Below are 15,609 nucleotides of genomic sequence, written 5' to 3'. Positions count from 1 at the left end.
TTTATGATTTTCAAGCCTAACATGTATATTACAGTTACGCATGTCTAGCCAACGTCATTCTCACGAATTAAAATCTTACTATTTTAAAATTGATTGCAACTTAAACTGAAATGTCTATGGCTTGTGAGTATTTTTACTCTTCAGTTTTTTTATTTTTGTTTTTTTTTATTTGGTGAAAACAGTCGCGGGGATTTCGTTTCGTTTCTTTTTATTTGTTTTTAAGCAACAAAACCCGTAAAAACTGACATATTTGTCATTCACATGGTCGGTAAATTCATTTCCTTGACAATTAAGTACACATCCGTTTATTTCGGTATGTTCCGTAATTACGATCATTCACGAGGTTCCAAAAATTTGATCGGAACCCATGCATCCATAAGACATGTCGAGTTAATTAACAGATACTTAAAGATTTTGCGGCATCGCACTATAAACGTTTGAAGTCCGCTTGTTGGAGTTCCTGTCAATCATACTTTCATGCATCTATTCCATCGAACTCGAGAAAAAGGATGCATCAGATACTGTTAAATCTGCCTCATATCGACTTCGACTAGAAATTGACAATTAGGGTCGTTGGAAAACAAATCATTACGTCAAAAGAGATGATTTTTGCTTCCCTATTGTGAATTTCCTATTTCTATGTAGCAATATTCCAGCAGCGCCTGCATACAGATTATATATCTCCTAATTGATACGATATTCCCGGGCTTGTATTTCCTACCATGATTTCCTTGATAGAGGGTTGCTGCTCACGAGGAAGCTATTAAACCAAGAGTTCCAAATGGTGAAGTTGAAATCATCGCCATTAAGAGTTAGTTGACCGTTATGGAATATCCGTTTTACAGATGATAGCAGATATGTTCCATTTGGTAACTACAATCCAGTTCCATTTATATAAATACAAATGTGACCTACCGAATTGACTTATTACCGAGTTTGTACTTACATGAATAGAGTACCGGTGTTCAAAAGTCATAATTAGATTGAGAGAAAACAAACCCGAAGTACAAACTAAAACCGAGGAAACGGCACATCAACTATAAGAGGAAAACAAAGGATCACTAAGGTGCAACAAAAACAAACGCCAACATACATAGAAACGAACTATTTGATAACAACTGCCATACTCATGACTTGGTATTTGAAGTTAAAATGGTAGCATGAACCTGGTTTACTGACTAACCAACCCTCCCGCTTTTTGACAATGTTTGAAAAAATGTCTAATATTACAACACTATACGGGACAAAAATACAGCACATGCACACGCAAGAATATGCATCACAGAGAAAAGCAAAAACAAAAAATATAATAGTCGACACCACAACCGCAGAACAAAAACAAACATAGTCCATCAACGACAAACACTACAGGATATCAAAAACAGTGCCCCGCTTATGTTAATAATGAGAAATACAGCGATACCACATGTAGAGCAGGATCTGCTTTCACTTCCAGAGCACCTCTTTTACATGAGTTCCTGATTTATATACAATTTATTCAGTCTAGAACAAATATGGTTGGGCCTCGTTGAAACTCCTGTAAGGGTCTGTGTTGGGTTCTTTCATTTCCACATTCCTTCATGTGTACACAAGGCTATCGCCCTAGCTACCTGTTGTTGTCTTTTCTTTATCTTTCACATGTTTCAATGTCTATTATTTTTTATTCTTTAAATTTTGTTAGCCTACTTTTCGCTAATCCTAATTTTTCTGTAGTCTTGGTCCTTCATTCTCTATTTTGAAAACCAGAACTTCTATTCCATGACACACTTTATGCTTTTGTTTCATTTCGGACTTTCAATTAAATTTGGTTGAGTGTTATAATAAAGCATTAGCGGATTCTGATGTAGCGCAGAGAGCGGCACAACCCCCTACCCCTTTCAAGTTGAAATTGTGTGCAAAATATTTGATATTTCGTCCATTAAAAATGTTGGCGATATTTTTACCATGTTCACTTGTGAATGTATTTTCATATGTCAAGGTTTTGTTGTTTTTGCACTATGTGAATATGATTATGATGTCTTAGTGTCAAACAAGAGACTAAAATAAATCATCTATAATCGATGTGCATTTACTCTTCCACTTTTTTTTTATAACAAGAGCAACACTGAGAATGTCACTATATATATGGTTGAACCCCCCTTTTTTTTGGACGATCAATGCATTTGAATGGGAACATGTAGTAGGAACCCCACCCTTTTTGTCCTGGGATAGGAACCCCCTTTTTATAGAATGGCTGGATTCGCCCCCCCCCCCCCCCGTTTCCGACTACCTGGTCGAGTTTTTTTAAGGGGGGGGGGGTGTCAGTGTATCATCGGATTATTTGTTGCCACATGATATTCTTTCTCAATTTTTTAAACGAAAATTGAACCAGTAATTCCGAAATACCCACAGGAAAATATTAATGTGCCCATTACATATGATAAAACATTCTTTATGGAGGTAAATCCAGAAATAAAAGCTCTGTTAAAATCGCGAAATCCGGCGTCGCTGCAGGCCTGACCCCCCAGGTTACCCGGTACCAAGAATATTGTACATCCACGCACGAAATTTGATATGCTATTCGATCTTAATCACTGGAAACATGGCTATAATGACGGTTATGACTTCGGTTGTTTTATTTTTGTATAGTGATGGATATAAATAAAAAGGGGGGGGGGGTAATTAAATTGGCTTAAAGTATATGTCAGTTTCATATTTGCACGGAAAATAAAGCTAAGAAAAAATCGTTCATAGAAAAATGTATTTTATTTTAAAAAAAATAGGTACCCAAATTGTGGCAACATTAGATTTTACAACATACATGTACATGTACATTGTACTTGATGATCACTTGATTGATTAGTCCCAGATTGATTGAAAATTAAAAAAACACAAGTTCAGCTGGACTCACAATATTAGTTTAGTAAATGATCTATGTTTACACATTACACGAACGTCACATTTTTATAATTCACACACATGTTGATACATCTGAGCTATGTTGGAAAAAAATCAATGATTAATTTTGGTGCATGTGTTCCGACATTAATGTTTTTTTTTTGTACACATTATCCCAACCATTTCAACTAGTTTACTAAAAAGTCAAACTAAATTACAATCTTAGCTTTTCAAAATTATATTTCTTTATAACCGCGACCGCTGGGCAGATTTGTTCGAAGGAGGAGCTTAATAAATGCCAACGTGACTTCAATCAGAAATAGCCCAACGTCACATGCATACATTTTATGACACGTGAGATGTGCTGTGGTCTTTATTTACAAAAGTGGGAACTGCGGCTGTTTGACTTTATTGTGTCTAATGTAAACAAAATGAATACATGTGAAAATTCAATGTCTGATTCTTTCATGGACGAACATGCAGCAAAGAGAATAAAGCTCGAGATTGCAGAAAGGTAAGATGTTATTTAGATTTGTTTTGATTTTTACGAGGTTATGTAGCAAAACGTGTTAACACGCATGTTTTATTTGTTTTACGAATTTCTAATTACTTAAAAGACTCTGAAGAAAATTGAAGTTAAATATAAATGCATACGTTTTAAAACTATAAGATTTATATGTTTTCAACCAAATATCGATAAAAATGTAATTTTTCGAGACTGAAAACTGGCACGTGTCTGTACACCTGGTAAGTGAGAGGTGCTCGAAGGGATATTTTGGAGAAGTGAAAAAAATATTTGACAGATGTATGTACCCTAGTATACAATTATGAAGGGTGCAAACTAGAATGATGCTACTCAAAATTTTAGATTTGAATGAAAGCATAATTGTGATATTCAGGATTAGAACTGTGGAAGTTGACAACACCCCAAACCTCGATTTTAACCAACTTTATTTTTTTGAAGTTCTGGGTTTGGGATCAGTCATTCAGAAGTATTATACTAACCTGTTTGGGATAAATATACAGTGCAAAACATTATTTTTTGCAAGAATATTGACAAGCGCATTTGTTCACAAACATAAAGTTTAGTTAATGATAATTGTTACTTTTGGCAGGGACTATTCATAAAACTAAGAAAATAGTCTCCAGCTTTTGGTGAGCTTAGTACACTTCCAAAAAATATAATATTTTTTTAAGATTGATTTCTTTGAAACCATCATCATTGTCACAAGCTGTATTCATATATGTACAATAATATAGGGTTATTGCATGAATATTGGGGAATATTGTCCTGACTGCTGGATAGAATTTTATATTGCAGAGCTTGCGAGTGAAATATATGTTCTACGAGGGACAATATTCATGCAGTAACTCTTTAATTGTAAAGCAATATAATATTTGAAAGTAAAAATTGGTTTAAACTAAGATTTTGTCGTTGATGACGTCATGAATTTAGAAGATTTATTGTACTAGTGCAATAATCGAATTTATTGCACTCTAACTTATAGTTACTTTCTGTGGGAATTCCTAGAACTGATTCTACACCAGCCAGGCTAACCAAGCTCTAAGAATCTTACATGTCCATTGGAAAATTCAAAATTAAAAACTTAGCTGTTAAAGTTTTTTTTTTAAATCTTAATTGTTAAACTACAAACAATTTGATATTGTCTTTCTTAACCATGTTAACCATAATAAAGTTTTAATTCAAAATTAAATATATATTATAAGCAATATTTTTACCACTATTCTAATATTCTTCGTGTTTCCTATATATATATATATATCTTTTCAAAATTTGCACCTAAAATATCTGTAAAAACTGTACATGTAGATTATTATACAATCCTCATGTATGTAGTCCCCATGCCCTAATACAATGTAACTTTCTCAATAAATATAAAAAAAGAAGATGTGGTATGATTGTCAATGAGACAACTCTCCACAAGAGACCAAAATAACAAAGAAATTAACAACTTGTTAATTCAAGATAACTTCCGGCAAATATTTTACCTCCATTAGGAGGATTTTTTTTGTGTGTTGAAGACCCTTTGGTGACTGGGCTGTTTTCTGCACTCTTGTCGGGTTGTTGTCTCTTTTACACATTCTCAATTTTACTATATAAAGGCTAAAGCGTGAATTTTTTTTACAGGCCTTTGAATTTTGCAATATCACCAGAAGAATTGGAGATGCAGTCTATAAAAAAGGCTAAACTACCAAGGGTAAGTTTTGAATACTATCTTGTCTGTCATAAACCTGAGTTATTATAAGCATGAGAATGCTGAACAAGTTGACCAGTGTGTCAACTTTTAGATGATGCTGACACTAAATTGATTTTGTTTAGGAAGGAAAACGATTCATGACACAAAAATTCCTGCATGCACTTGACAACAACCCAACATGGGTTGAGCACTTTTATTTCAGTTTTTATCTAACCCGAATAATTCAGTCGTTATATTCTGCTGATCTACGAAGGCTACATTAACGCCTGAACGTTTTCCTCAATAAAGACCGTCAACCGGAAAATTCACACCGCTATGCAATATGGGAATTTTTTACTGAGTTGGCAGCTAAAGAAGGAGGAGTTCCGGATGTTAAATGATGTAAACTGATGTTAATTGATGTTAATTAATTATCCTATTTGTGTGAATTGAATAAACATGTTTGGTAAGACAATTACAAGACGGTTGCGCAGATTCATTATCCTGATCACCGCCGATTAGCTCTCTCTCACAGAGAGCAGGTGACGTGGCCAATGATCATAAGGAGTTCAAGCCCTCGTGTGGGAGAAAATATGACACGGAAAGGGCTTGAATTATTCGAATTAGTTTTTATCAAAAAATCACATTCATACCTGACACAAAGCAAAAGCTCTCCCTGCAAAAATCAAGTTTGTTTCTTTTTAAAAAAAGTTCAGTTGTTGATAGTAATCATGTATATAACCTTAAATGGAACAAAAAAGCAGAACCATTTTGTTTATGGTTTTATAACTTGTAATTTGTTATTATAGGATCCAATGTCGCACAGAATCATAGAAAAGAGGCGAAGAGATCGCATGAATAACTGCTTAGCAGAACTCAGTCGACTTATCCCACCAAGCTACTTGAAACAGGTAAAATACTTAAAACAAATGGATATTTCAACTTTCTGTTGACTGAATACTTATAATTAAAGAGGGAGGAGGGTGTAATGCATGGTATATAAATCTGTGATAAAAATAGATTCAACTTGAAACGTCAATATTAAAAGAAGGAAGATAACTCAAATTTATAATTTGCCTAGTTAGATAAAGCAATCTTTGCCTTTCAGTGCTCACAAGCTTTTTGATTCTGATTTATTTTTGGAGAATTGAGGTTGAATACTTTATCTTGAGTGTGAATATGGGTTTGGTAGGTGAAGGGCCTAGGAGAACCTCATATTCGAGCCTTCACTTCATATATACAAATGTCTTATTGACTTTTCTGTAATCCTAAAAAAATGACATTTTTATTTTTAGATATATAAATGTATCCATCATGTGAATAGTAAATTGCCAAAAAATAGCATAATTACCTCTATATTTCAGGGTCAAGGTCGTATTGAGAAGACAGAGATAATAGAAATGGCATCAAAGCTTATACGAAACCTGTTGAACTTGCATAATTTCAGAGGTATGAAACATTATAACAGTTATATAAGTATTGAAATATATGGGTAAAAGGAGCTGAAATATTTTCACCAAAAATTAAGTCAAGCAACGCTAAATACTTCCTCTCATTAGTTATACTTTTGAATATTCTAGTTACATTTAATTCTATAAAATGATTTAACAAATAAGTACTCAATTTTACTGTAAATTCAGAGATTATTGTGATGGACAAAAAAGGGAGATAGATAATTGTGATTTCATGAAATTCTGCATACAGATATATAAGTATTAGTTATCAGTATGTGAGTTCTAATTACTGCCATACATTTGTACTTAGTTACATTGAAATATAATATAAGTACAAAATGTACTGTCAAACTGAGATAAAACAAACGTCACAATTGTAAAGCGAAATTTGTTTTATCAATTTAAATAATGAAGTTTATAGTGAGGTTACACCACTAAACCACTGGGCCCCAGAAATTTCATTATAACCATGTTTTATTGTACAAAAATGTTGTAGCAGGTTTGATTTAAACTTGTTACATCTGTCCTTTTTGTATCATTTTTTGCAAACATCCTAGAGGCTAGAAGCAACTTGTATCATATGTTCATGATGATCATTATCCTTTAGACATCATCATTCATACAAAAATGTATTCAGTTATTGTGTTGATATAATTGTAGAAATGATGTCGAAAGAGTTACCACCGGATGGTGGGGGTTCCAATCCATGTTGTCAGGAAAAGTTTTACATGGGATATAAGGAATGTCAGGAGGAGATGTTACATCAATTAATAGACACAGAAGGGCTGGACCCTAAAGATGCTTTCTATCAGAGAATGACAAACTTTTTAGACCAGAGCAGTAAGAAATTTCTCCGGATATCAACAGGTAGGAATTGTTCTTATTTGTATAGCGACATGACATGTTGTTTATATTTAACTCATCTTGAACAAAGGGTCAGTGTAAGCTTTGCCGTCTCTAGATTTTTATTGTCTTTCTCTTAGGCGACACCAAATTAATTCCTTGTTTGACAGACCCGCCCACACATATTTTTTTCAAAACAGATTTTTTTTATATTCCCGCATCCGGAAATGTAATTATGTCCATTTCCTGCACCATTTTTTTGTAAACGATATAAAAAGCTATCAACATTGTTTTTAAAATCACAGTCTAAACCTGTATATAATGATTTTAAACCTATAAGCACCCCACCACACTGTGTAAATATCTGTGAGAATATTTGTTTCAGCATGAAACCAATTTATCCAAAGTGGGAGTGCTCCGATATAAATATATAACAGTGGAAATACCTGTTAAGGACAAAACGTTGGTTAATCTTGATAAAACAATTGTTATGGGAAGACGAAAGGGTATTTGACATTTGTAAACAGTGAATCTATCCTCTTTACCCATATCGGTGCACCATTTATGTCTGACAAATGTTGAAACTTACAACAGTTAGTTTAAAATATCTTGTCCATTGAATACTGAACCAATCAACTTTTTTTTCCAGTTTTTTACATTAAAGGATGTGCTTGTCTTGGATTTATCTAACACTTTATTTTCAGCAGATAGAAGTTGACATTCATGATATTAAAGATTTGAGAAAAAAAAAATTTTGTTAACAAATATCTTGTTTCACATTTTGTAATTCTCTACTAATACAGTACTAGTTGTTTTCAGGGTGCATTTTGTTTTTTCAAGGTAATGCATCTATTTCTTTTAAAATCATAGATCTGTGCTCTGTTATTAGCCCTAACAGGCAATACAGTAACACTGGTTCACAGATACACATGAAACACAATGATGATTTTAATGTTTCTCTTGTTATATTTGTGTGACGTGTGGAATAACTGTATTAACAAGCTATTGTCTATAATGTTTGGGTTCATTGTAAGTAATTTAAACATAACTTTGACTTTTACTCGAACTAAAAGACTTCTAAGTCTATGTAGTTGTGATGTGTTTGAATACATTAGAACTAGACTTCATTTAAGGATGTACTTAGGTGAGGTTTTGTAATTTGTGTCAAATGTTCAGACTCCTTGGTGTTTTCCATACAATACAATGTAAAATATTTTGCCCCATAACACCCATTTATTTTTTCATATAAGACTTAATAGCTCATGAAAGGTCATTTATCAAAATTTTAGAAGATTCTTGATTTTCTTTCTTTTGTTTTGAGACCCAAATAATACCAATGCAAATATAAGGTAAAAGTCTGAGTCAGCCTTTTCCCGCCATATTTTTAAATCTTAAAATATATCTCGAAAAGGAGGTCCATGACCTATCAATATTTTTAGCTTATCTTTATCCTTAATTGATGCTCTACCAGCTTATAGTATCAATTTTGATTTCTTAATTTCTTAATTTTTACCTAACCTCACCTAAGTACATCCTTAATTACTTATTTTCTTTATGTGATACCGTCGTGACAATAGTCTGTTATACAGTGTACATGTTACTGAGTGTAGAAACTAATACTCTATATTCCATATTAGTTGTGACTTCTTCTTCACAGTCTTAGGCATAGCTGAAAGTCATTAAGAAAATTTCATGACCAGTTGTTCTGTAGTTTATCTGAATATCTTTACAGATATTCATAAATAGGGTGAGCCATCCAAAAACTGGTGATGCAATTTTCAAAATAATCTTCGGTTATGTTTAAGATTGGTTGAACAGTCGATAAGTACTGGTCCAGTACTAGTTTTTGCACTGCAGCTCTGCATGATGAATGTTTTATCTTGTAACTTAAATGGTTTTGTCATTGGATGTTACCTGAATTGTTTTGAAAAGATGATTTTCAGGTTGTGACCTGTGCACTTTATGTCTGAAGAAAACAACTTGGTACAACCTTGTCGTCAATGATCATCAACAAGGTTTTGAAATGTCATAATTGAGTATTGTCTTAATCAATCAGTGTTCATTGTCTAATTCTTGATTTTTCTAGGAGATTTTGGTGAGTTTTGAATTAATGTTGTGAATCCAATTTTGCTTCCCAACAAATACGATTATGTACATGTTTTTATATTTATATAAAAATTATGTAGTATATTTTATTACTTAGTAAGCACATTTGTAATAACTTTTTAATTAGGTTTTTTTTTTATGTAAAAAATTAATGAATTAGTTTCTAATTATTTGATAATTTTTGATACTTATTTTAAAAGTGTTGCTAATTATGAATAACAAGAGATGTGTATATCTCCTATGTACACAAACTGTCAGCTCTAGTCCACTCTCGGAATGTAATGTTCATGTAAGTAAATTTTTTTCTCTCAACTTACATTTACCATAGTACAATAATTTCATGTTAGTTGTTTTCTTTTGTAGTAAAATCTGCATCTGATGTCCAAGATGTAAAGCCTGACGATTCCTTGACGTCAGAAGCAGCTATTTCAAATTTTAACTCACAGAGCAATGGTCAAGTGCTGCAAGGCATGGGAATTTCTGAAAATAACATGGCCATGATAAAACAAGATGAACATCTTTGTACCTTATTGAAGCCTACAGAACAAACATCCAGCCAAACATCAGGGTACTGTAGTTCCAGTAATCAGTCATTGTCAGATGGAAGCTTATCATGCATTACACTGCAGTCTGTCCAGAGAGATACAGCAGAGAAAGATGAATGTAATGGGTCAAGAGGCAGTTCATGCTCCAGTGACCAGAATTCATCTGAAGGTAGTAATGGACACAAGGTTGATTATCACAAGTCACATGCTTATAAATTTAAGCACAATATCACAAAACGGTTTTCTCAAGAAAGACATCCTTATCATCACAAAAGTGATAGATCTTCGGATTCAATGGAAGATGAAAATGAACAAGGAAAGCAAAAATCAATGGGCTGTAGAACTTCAAGTTCTGGCACTGAATATAGTCGATATTTGGGATCTGAAAATAGTTCTACGAACAGTTATTGCGAGAAAAACAAAGTTCCACGATATCAGAATGACTTTGGCAGTGATGGACGTTTTGATTCAAAACAGGTGCCTTTACCTGCCTTTGTACTTCATCCTCTTGGAACACATTATGTTCCAGTGACAATACATCCTACACATTTCAAAAATGTGTTTAAAGATGAAACAAATACTACAGCATCCTCAGCATATCATCCCATTAGTATCCCTGTGAACTTCTGTGGTCCGACTGTTTCCATACATACACAGGTAGAACAGCAGCTCCTACATGCCTCAGAAGGACAGAAGGAAGTAAAAATGCATTGAAAATTCAAAGAAAATGTTTTGAAATAGAAAATTTGAAGATATTTATGCATACAAATATCAGAACAATTCTGACAAATAAATAATTTTAATGTTTTTTTACAATATGACTTTGTGTGTTAAAATTTTTGATAAAAAAAAGAAAATGAAAGCAATTATATGGTTGTTATTTGTTTTAATTTCAAACATTCAGTAAATTTTATTTGAATTTTTTTTATTGTTTTTGTTTTGTTTTTTTTGTTATGTGGAATTGTATTCAGTTTAAAAGTTTAAAAAATATTTTGTTGTTATCAAATTTAGTGTTTGTTATTTTTATTGTAAAGATCTATAGCTAAGATTTTGACAGTTTATTTTGAAAAAAAATAAAGTGTTTTTTTAAAGCCTCTGAATAAAATTTAATCATAATCAGTAATGACAGTTAGACATTTCAGCATTTGCACTCTTTGTTTTACAAGTAGAGAGAGATTTATCATCAGTGTACATATGTTTTTATAATGAACAGATAAGAAGTTATAAAATGCTGTTTGTTTTATGACTTTTTGCAGTATTGGTGCATTAAATAGGTTATTTTTCTATTTACTTAATCTTGTTTTAATGTAGATATTGTGGCACTAATCTGTTGTTGAACATATTTTGTTTACAAGCAATAATGAATTTCAAAATAATTTGATTTTTTGCTCACCTGGCCTAAAAGGCCAAGTGAGCTTTTCTCATCACTTGGCGTCCAGCGTCGTCGTTAACTTTTACAAAAATCTTCTCCTCTGAAACTACTGGGCCAAATTAAACCAAACTTGGCCACAATCATCAATAAGGTATTTAGTTTAAAAAATGTGTCCGGTGACCCGGCCAACCATCCAAAATGGCCGCCATGGCTAAAAATAGAACATAGGGGTAAAATGCAGTTTTTGGCTTATAACTCAAAAACCAAAGCATTTAGAGCAAATCTGACATGGGGTAGAATTGTTAAACGGGTGAATATCTATCTGCCCTGAAATTTTCAGATGAATCGGATAACCTGTTGTTGAGTTGCTGCCCCTGAATTAGTAATTTTAAGGAAATTTTGCTGTTTTTGGTTATTATCTTGAATATTATTATTGATAGAGATAAACTGTAAACAACAATAATGTTCAGCAAAGTAAGATTTACAAATAAGTCAACATGACCGAAATGGTCAATTGACCCCCTTAGGAGTTATTTTTCCTTATAGTCAATTTTTAACAATTTTCATTAAATTTGTAAATTTTTACTAACATTTTCCACTGAAACTAATGGGCCAAGTTCATTATAGATAGAGATAATTTTAAGCAGCAAGAATGTTCAGTAAAGTAAGATGTACAAACACATCACCATCACCAAAACACAATTTTGTCATGAATCCATCTGCTTCCTTTAATATTCACATAGACCAAGGTGAGCGACACAGGCTCTTTAGAGCCTCTAGTTTTTGTAAATTATTCTTTTTTTTTAAACTCCTAAAAAATGTACCTTGCAACATGTGCAATGGGCTGTATATCGTGATACACCTGTCAGGTTGTCTGTTCATCTCAAGTTTGGATTCATGATATGTAAAATGCCCCTTTAATAAATCGCTTAAAAATTTAAATAATGTCATAAGGGATAAATTACAGTTCCAAATCATTTGTAATGGTTCTGACATTTATCTTTCAAGAGTTATGCGTCATAGTCAATTTAAAGGAGTTTCACAAACGTCCAGATGATAATGATAATACTGCTTGACCAATACTGCTTGACATTTACTGTTGAAAAGTTATGCCCTTATTTTGTTTGATTTGAAAATTAGGTTTTCTTTTGTTTCTGGATGGGAAAGAGTTATCAAGAGTATTGCCCCTTGGGAACCTCTACCTTTAAAAAACTTTTTTCTTTGTACCAAAGTGATAAAGTACTAATTGACAGAATCTTTTTAGATTTCAACCCAGTGTCGTAAAACATAAGATACTGGCCATGTTTGATAAGAAAGATGTTTTTAGAATTTACATTTAAAGATTTATTTTGCAAGTGGGGGTATCTATGAATTCTAAATCACTAACTTAAAGATATATTTTTATATGAAAGAGTGAAAACTAGACAATACAGTACCTTGCTATAATATCTTGCTGTAAAGAGGCCATGTAATATTTCATCAATTATGCAAATCAAGAGGTTGTATTATATTCAAAGTTGTTAAAAGCAGTGAGATTAGGAATTACTCTAAAATTTTCATTTCATAATCTAAAGTATTCTAGGACATACTGTCAAAAGCATACACCATAGTGTTGGCTAACAAAATCTTAAACTATTCCACCAAATATGTGATATTATTTAAGACTTATGAGTTTTAAATTCTAAAATTTCAAATTATAATGTTTAAGTTTCTATTTTATTGTGTATAGTGCATGTTATGTAATATTAATAAGAGATTATAATAGGACCTATGAGTAAATAATTGTAGGATTACACTTCAATATAGGGTAAATCATTGTTTTCTCAATTTGTCTGCATAATAATGAAATTTTGCTTTGTCTTTTCTATAAGTCAGTGAATAATGCTATATATTTATATGGGCTGTTCTAGATTTATCACATAGGCAGTTATACTGCAATCAAATAACAAAGTGTAAGTGGTAGCATTTTCTTTGGAAATTTGTAAGAATTTAAAGTAATATTCAAATTCAAATTATGGGTGGTTGGGGTAATGACTTTTTTATGAGCAAGGGACATATATATTGCTATCTACTAAGAAATGTATTTCAGTTTAGCTTAACTAAACAAGCATAAAAGTATCAAAGTGTTAAGAAATCTTCATTAAGAAACACATAAGATGAATTCTGAAACAAGATATGCATAAAGTTGAGTTCGCTAACATAGTACATGTGTACTACGTTTAGTGAAATAAAAATTTAAAATGATATGCTGTGACCTACTAGCTTAACATGTATTATTGTTATATTTTGTTGTTTGAAGGGTGATTATTGTTATTGTTTTGTATAGTTTGTTACATTTATTAAATTGTTTGTTTTGGAAGAACATTGTTTGTTCCATACTTCATTGTAATAAAATATAGTGAATACACTGCATATTTAATTTAGTTAATGCCATATGTTGCTGCTTGTTATTATAAATTGTAATGGCTTGGAAATAAATTCAGAAGCAATTTAAGACTAGCCCAGGCACGGATCCAGACATTTTAAAAAGGGATGGTTCCCAACCCAGAGTAAAGGGGGGTTTCAACTATATGCTCCCATTCAAATGCATTGATCGGCCAAAAAAAAGGGAGGGTTCCAACCCCGTAACCCCCCCCCCCCCCGGATCCGCCACTGTAGCCAGTCAAAAGAATTTTTGCTCTATTCCTGATTTGGAAAGTTGGAAATTAATCCATTAGTTGTAAAAAGGTAGAGGAGTTATGGGTTTTGATTATGAGCTATCAATATCAACCCTGTGCCTTGAATTAGATAGACATGTTTAGCAGATGAGGAAATGTGCTTTTAATTTTATATAGGCACATGTCATCCCCTTAGACACACTTGGACTCTAAGGCAATTAGTTTTTGAATATTATGGAGGAAGTATCAAATACCACTTTAAAATCTTGACTTGACAGCAATCAGATCTGATGTGAGAAATATTACACTTGAGACATGCTCACTACCACAAGACAACAGGGATTGAAGTCATAAAACTTTGATCAGTGCTTGGAGCACAAAAATCATGCTCAAAACATGAAATCCAACATTTTGATTGGTTGATTTTGGAGTAGGAGTACAAAAAACTGCCTCAATTTGTTTAATAAGGTCTGTTTCTTATATACCATAAGCAATAAGTGCACTATATTTGGTGTATGTTATGGTTGTAAGTTTATAGGTCAGTCTGGCAGTGTTTATTTGTCCCTCACCTCAAGAGTGCACACATTGAAATGTCGCGCTTTCTTTACAAACCATTGATATTATGTTGATAGTCCTAAAAAGAAAGCTTTCCTACAAATATTACATAGACTTAACATGATCCAAGGAAATGAGGTCATGGTCATATAAACCACACAAGGTAGACATGTACAGCCTACAATCCTTCCATACAACAAATAAAATTGACCAATTGCTTATAGTTTAAAACAAGAATATGTCCTTAGTACACGGATGCCCCACTCGCAATTTCAATTTCCATGTGCAGTGGACCATGAAATTGGAATCAAAACTTTAATTTGGCAATCAAATTAAAAAGAGCATATCATAGGGAACATGTGTACTAAGTTTCAAGTTGATTGCACTTTAACGTCATCAAAAACTTTAACCTGAACCATTTTCTATTTTCAGTGGACCGTGAAACAGGGGTCAAAACTATAATTTGGCATTAAAATTAGAAAGATCATATCATGGGGAACATGTTTAATAAGTGTCAATTTGATTGGACTTCAACTTCATCAAAAACTACTTTGAACAAAATCTTTAACCTGAAGCGTGACAGACGGACGGACGAACGAACGGACACACAGATCAGAAAACATAATGCCCTTCTACTATCGTAGGTGGGGCATAAAAAACAGACCAAAAGACATAAACTTAAAACTGAGCAATGAACCATAAACAAGAGGTCAAGGTCAAATAAAACCTAAGAGACTGACATGTACATCAATAAATATTTTCATACACCAAATATAATATTAAAAAAAGACCAAACTCAAAAACTTCTTTGACCACTGAACCATGAAAATGAAGTCAAGGTCAGATGACACCTGCCAGTTGGACATGTTCAACTTACAATCATTCCATACACCAAATATAGTAGGCCTATTGCATACAGTATAAGAAAAACAGACCAAAACAACAAAAAATTATCTATAACCACTGATCCATGAAAATGAGGTCATGGTCAGATGACACCTG

General features: G+C 32.6%; 1 protein-coding gene across 2 annotated transcripts; it reads left to right on the top strand.

Moving 5' to 3' along the window:
- The first annotated feature begins 2,934 nt into the window (after window positions 1–2,934).
- On the top strand, window positions 2,935–13,805 carry LOC139513659 (uncharacterized). 2 transcript variants are annotated; one of them, XR_011662494.1, is made up of 7 exons: window positions 3,188–3,391; window positions 5,027–5,096; window positions 5,885–5,986; window positions 6,440–6,524; window positions 7,190–7,396; window positions 9,842–11,410; window positions 12,176–13,805. XR_011662494.1 is itself a non-coding variant. In XM_071302358.1 (6 exons), exons 1-6 carry the CDS (start codon window positions 3,225–3,227, stop codon window positions 10,735–10,737), a joined length of 1,527 nt encoding a protein of 508 aa, XP_071158459.1. In that variant the 5' UTR covers window positions 2,935–3,224; the 3' UTR covers window positions 10,738–13,805. The 2 variants fall into 2 exon arrangements, 1 of the variants encoding a protein (XP_071158459.1); XM_071302358.1 differs by having other exon boundaries at window positions 2,935–3,391; window positions 9,842–13,805.
- Window positions 13,806–15,609: the final 1,804 nt, after the last annotated feature.

Source organism: Mytilus edulis, chromosome 1 (genome assembly GCF_963676685.1).
Source record: "Mytilus edulis chromosome 1, xbMytEdul2.2, whole genome shotgun sequence".
Taxonomy (NCBI): domain Eukaryota; kingdom Metazoa; phylum Mollusca; class Bivalvia; order Mytilida; family Mytilidae; genus Mytilus; species Mytilus edulis.
This window is presented reverse-complemented; position numbering and strand designations above follow the sequence as displayed.

Excerpts from the sequence above, each read along its gene's own strand:
- LOC139513659 (XM_071302358.1), top strand. The coding sequence starts at position 3,225 with ATGACACGTGAGATGTGCTGTGGTCTTTATTTACAAAAGTGGGAACTG. Across the intron at positions 5,097-5,884 it reads AAAAGGCTAAACTACCAAGG|GATCCAATGTCGCACAGAAT; the intron begins GTAAGTTTTGAA and ends TTGTTATTATAG. Across the intron at positions 5,987-6,439 it reads CACCAAGCTACTTGAAACAG|GGTCAAGGTCGTATTGAGAA; the intron begins GTAAAATACTTA and ends TCTATATTTCAG.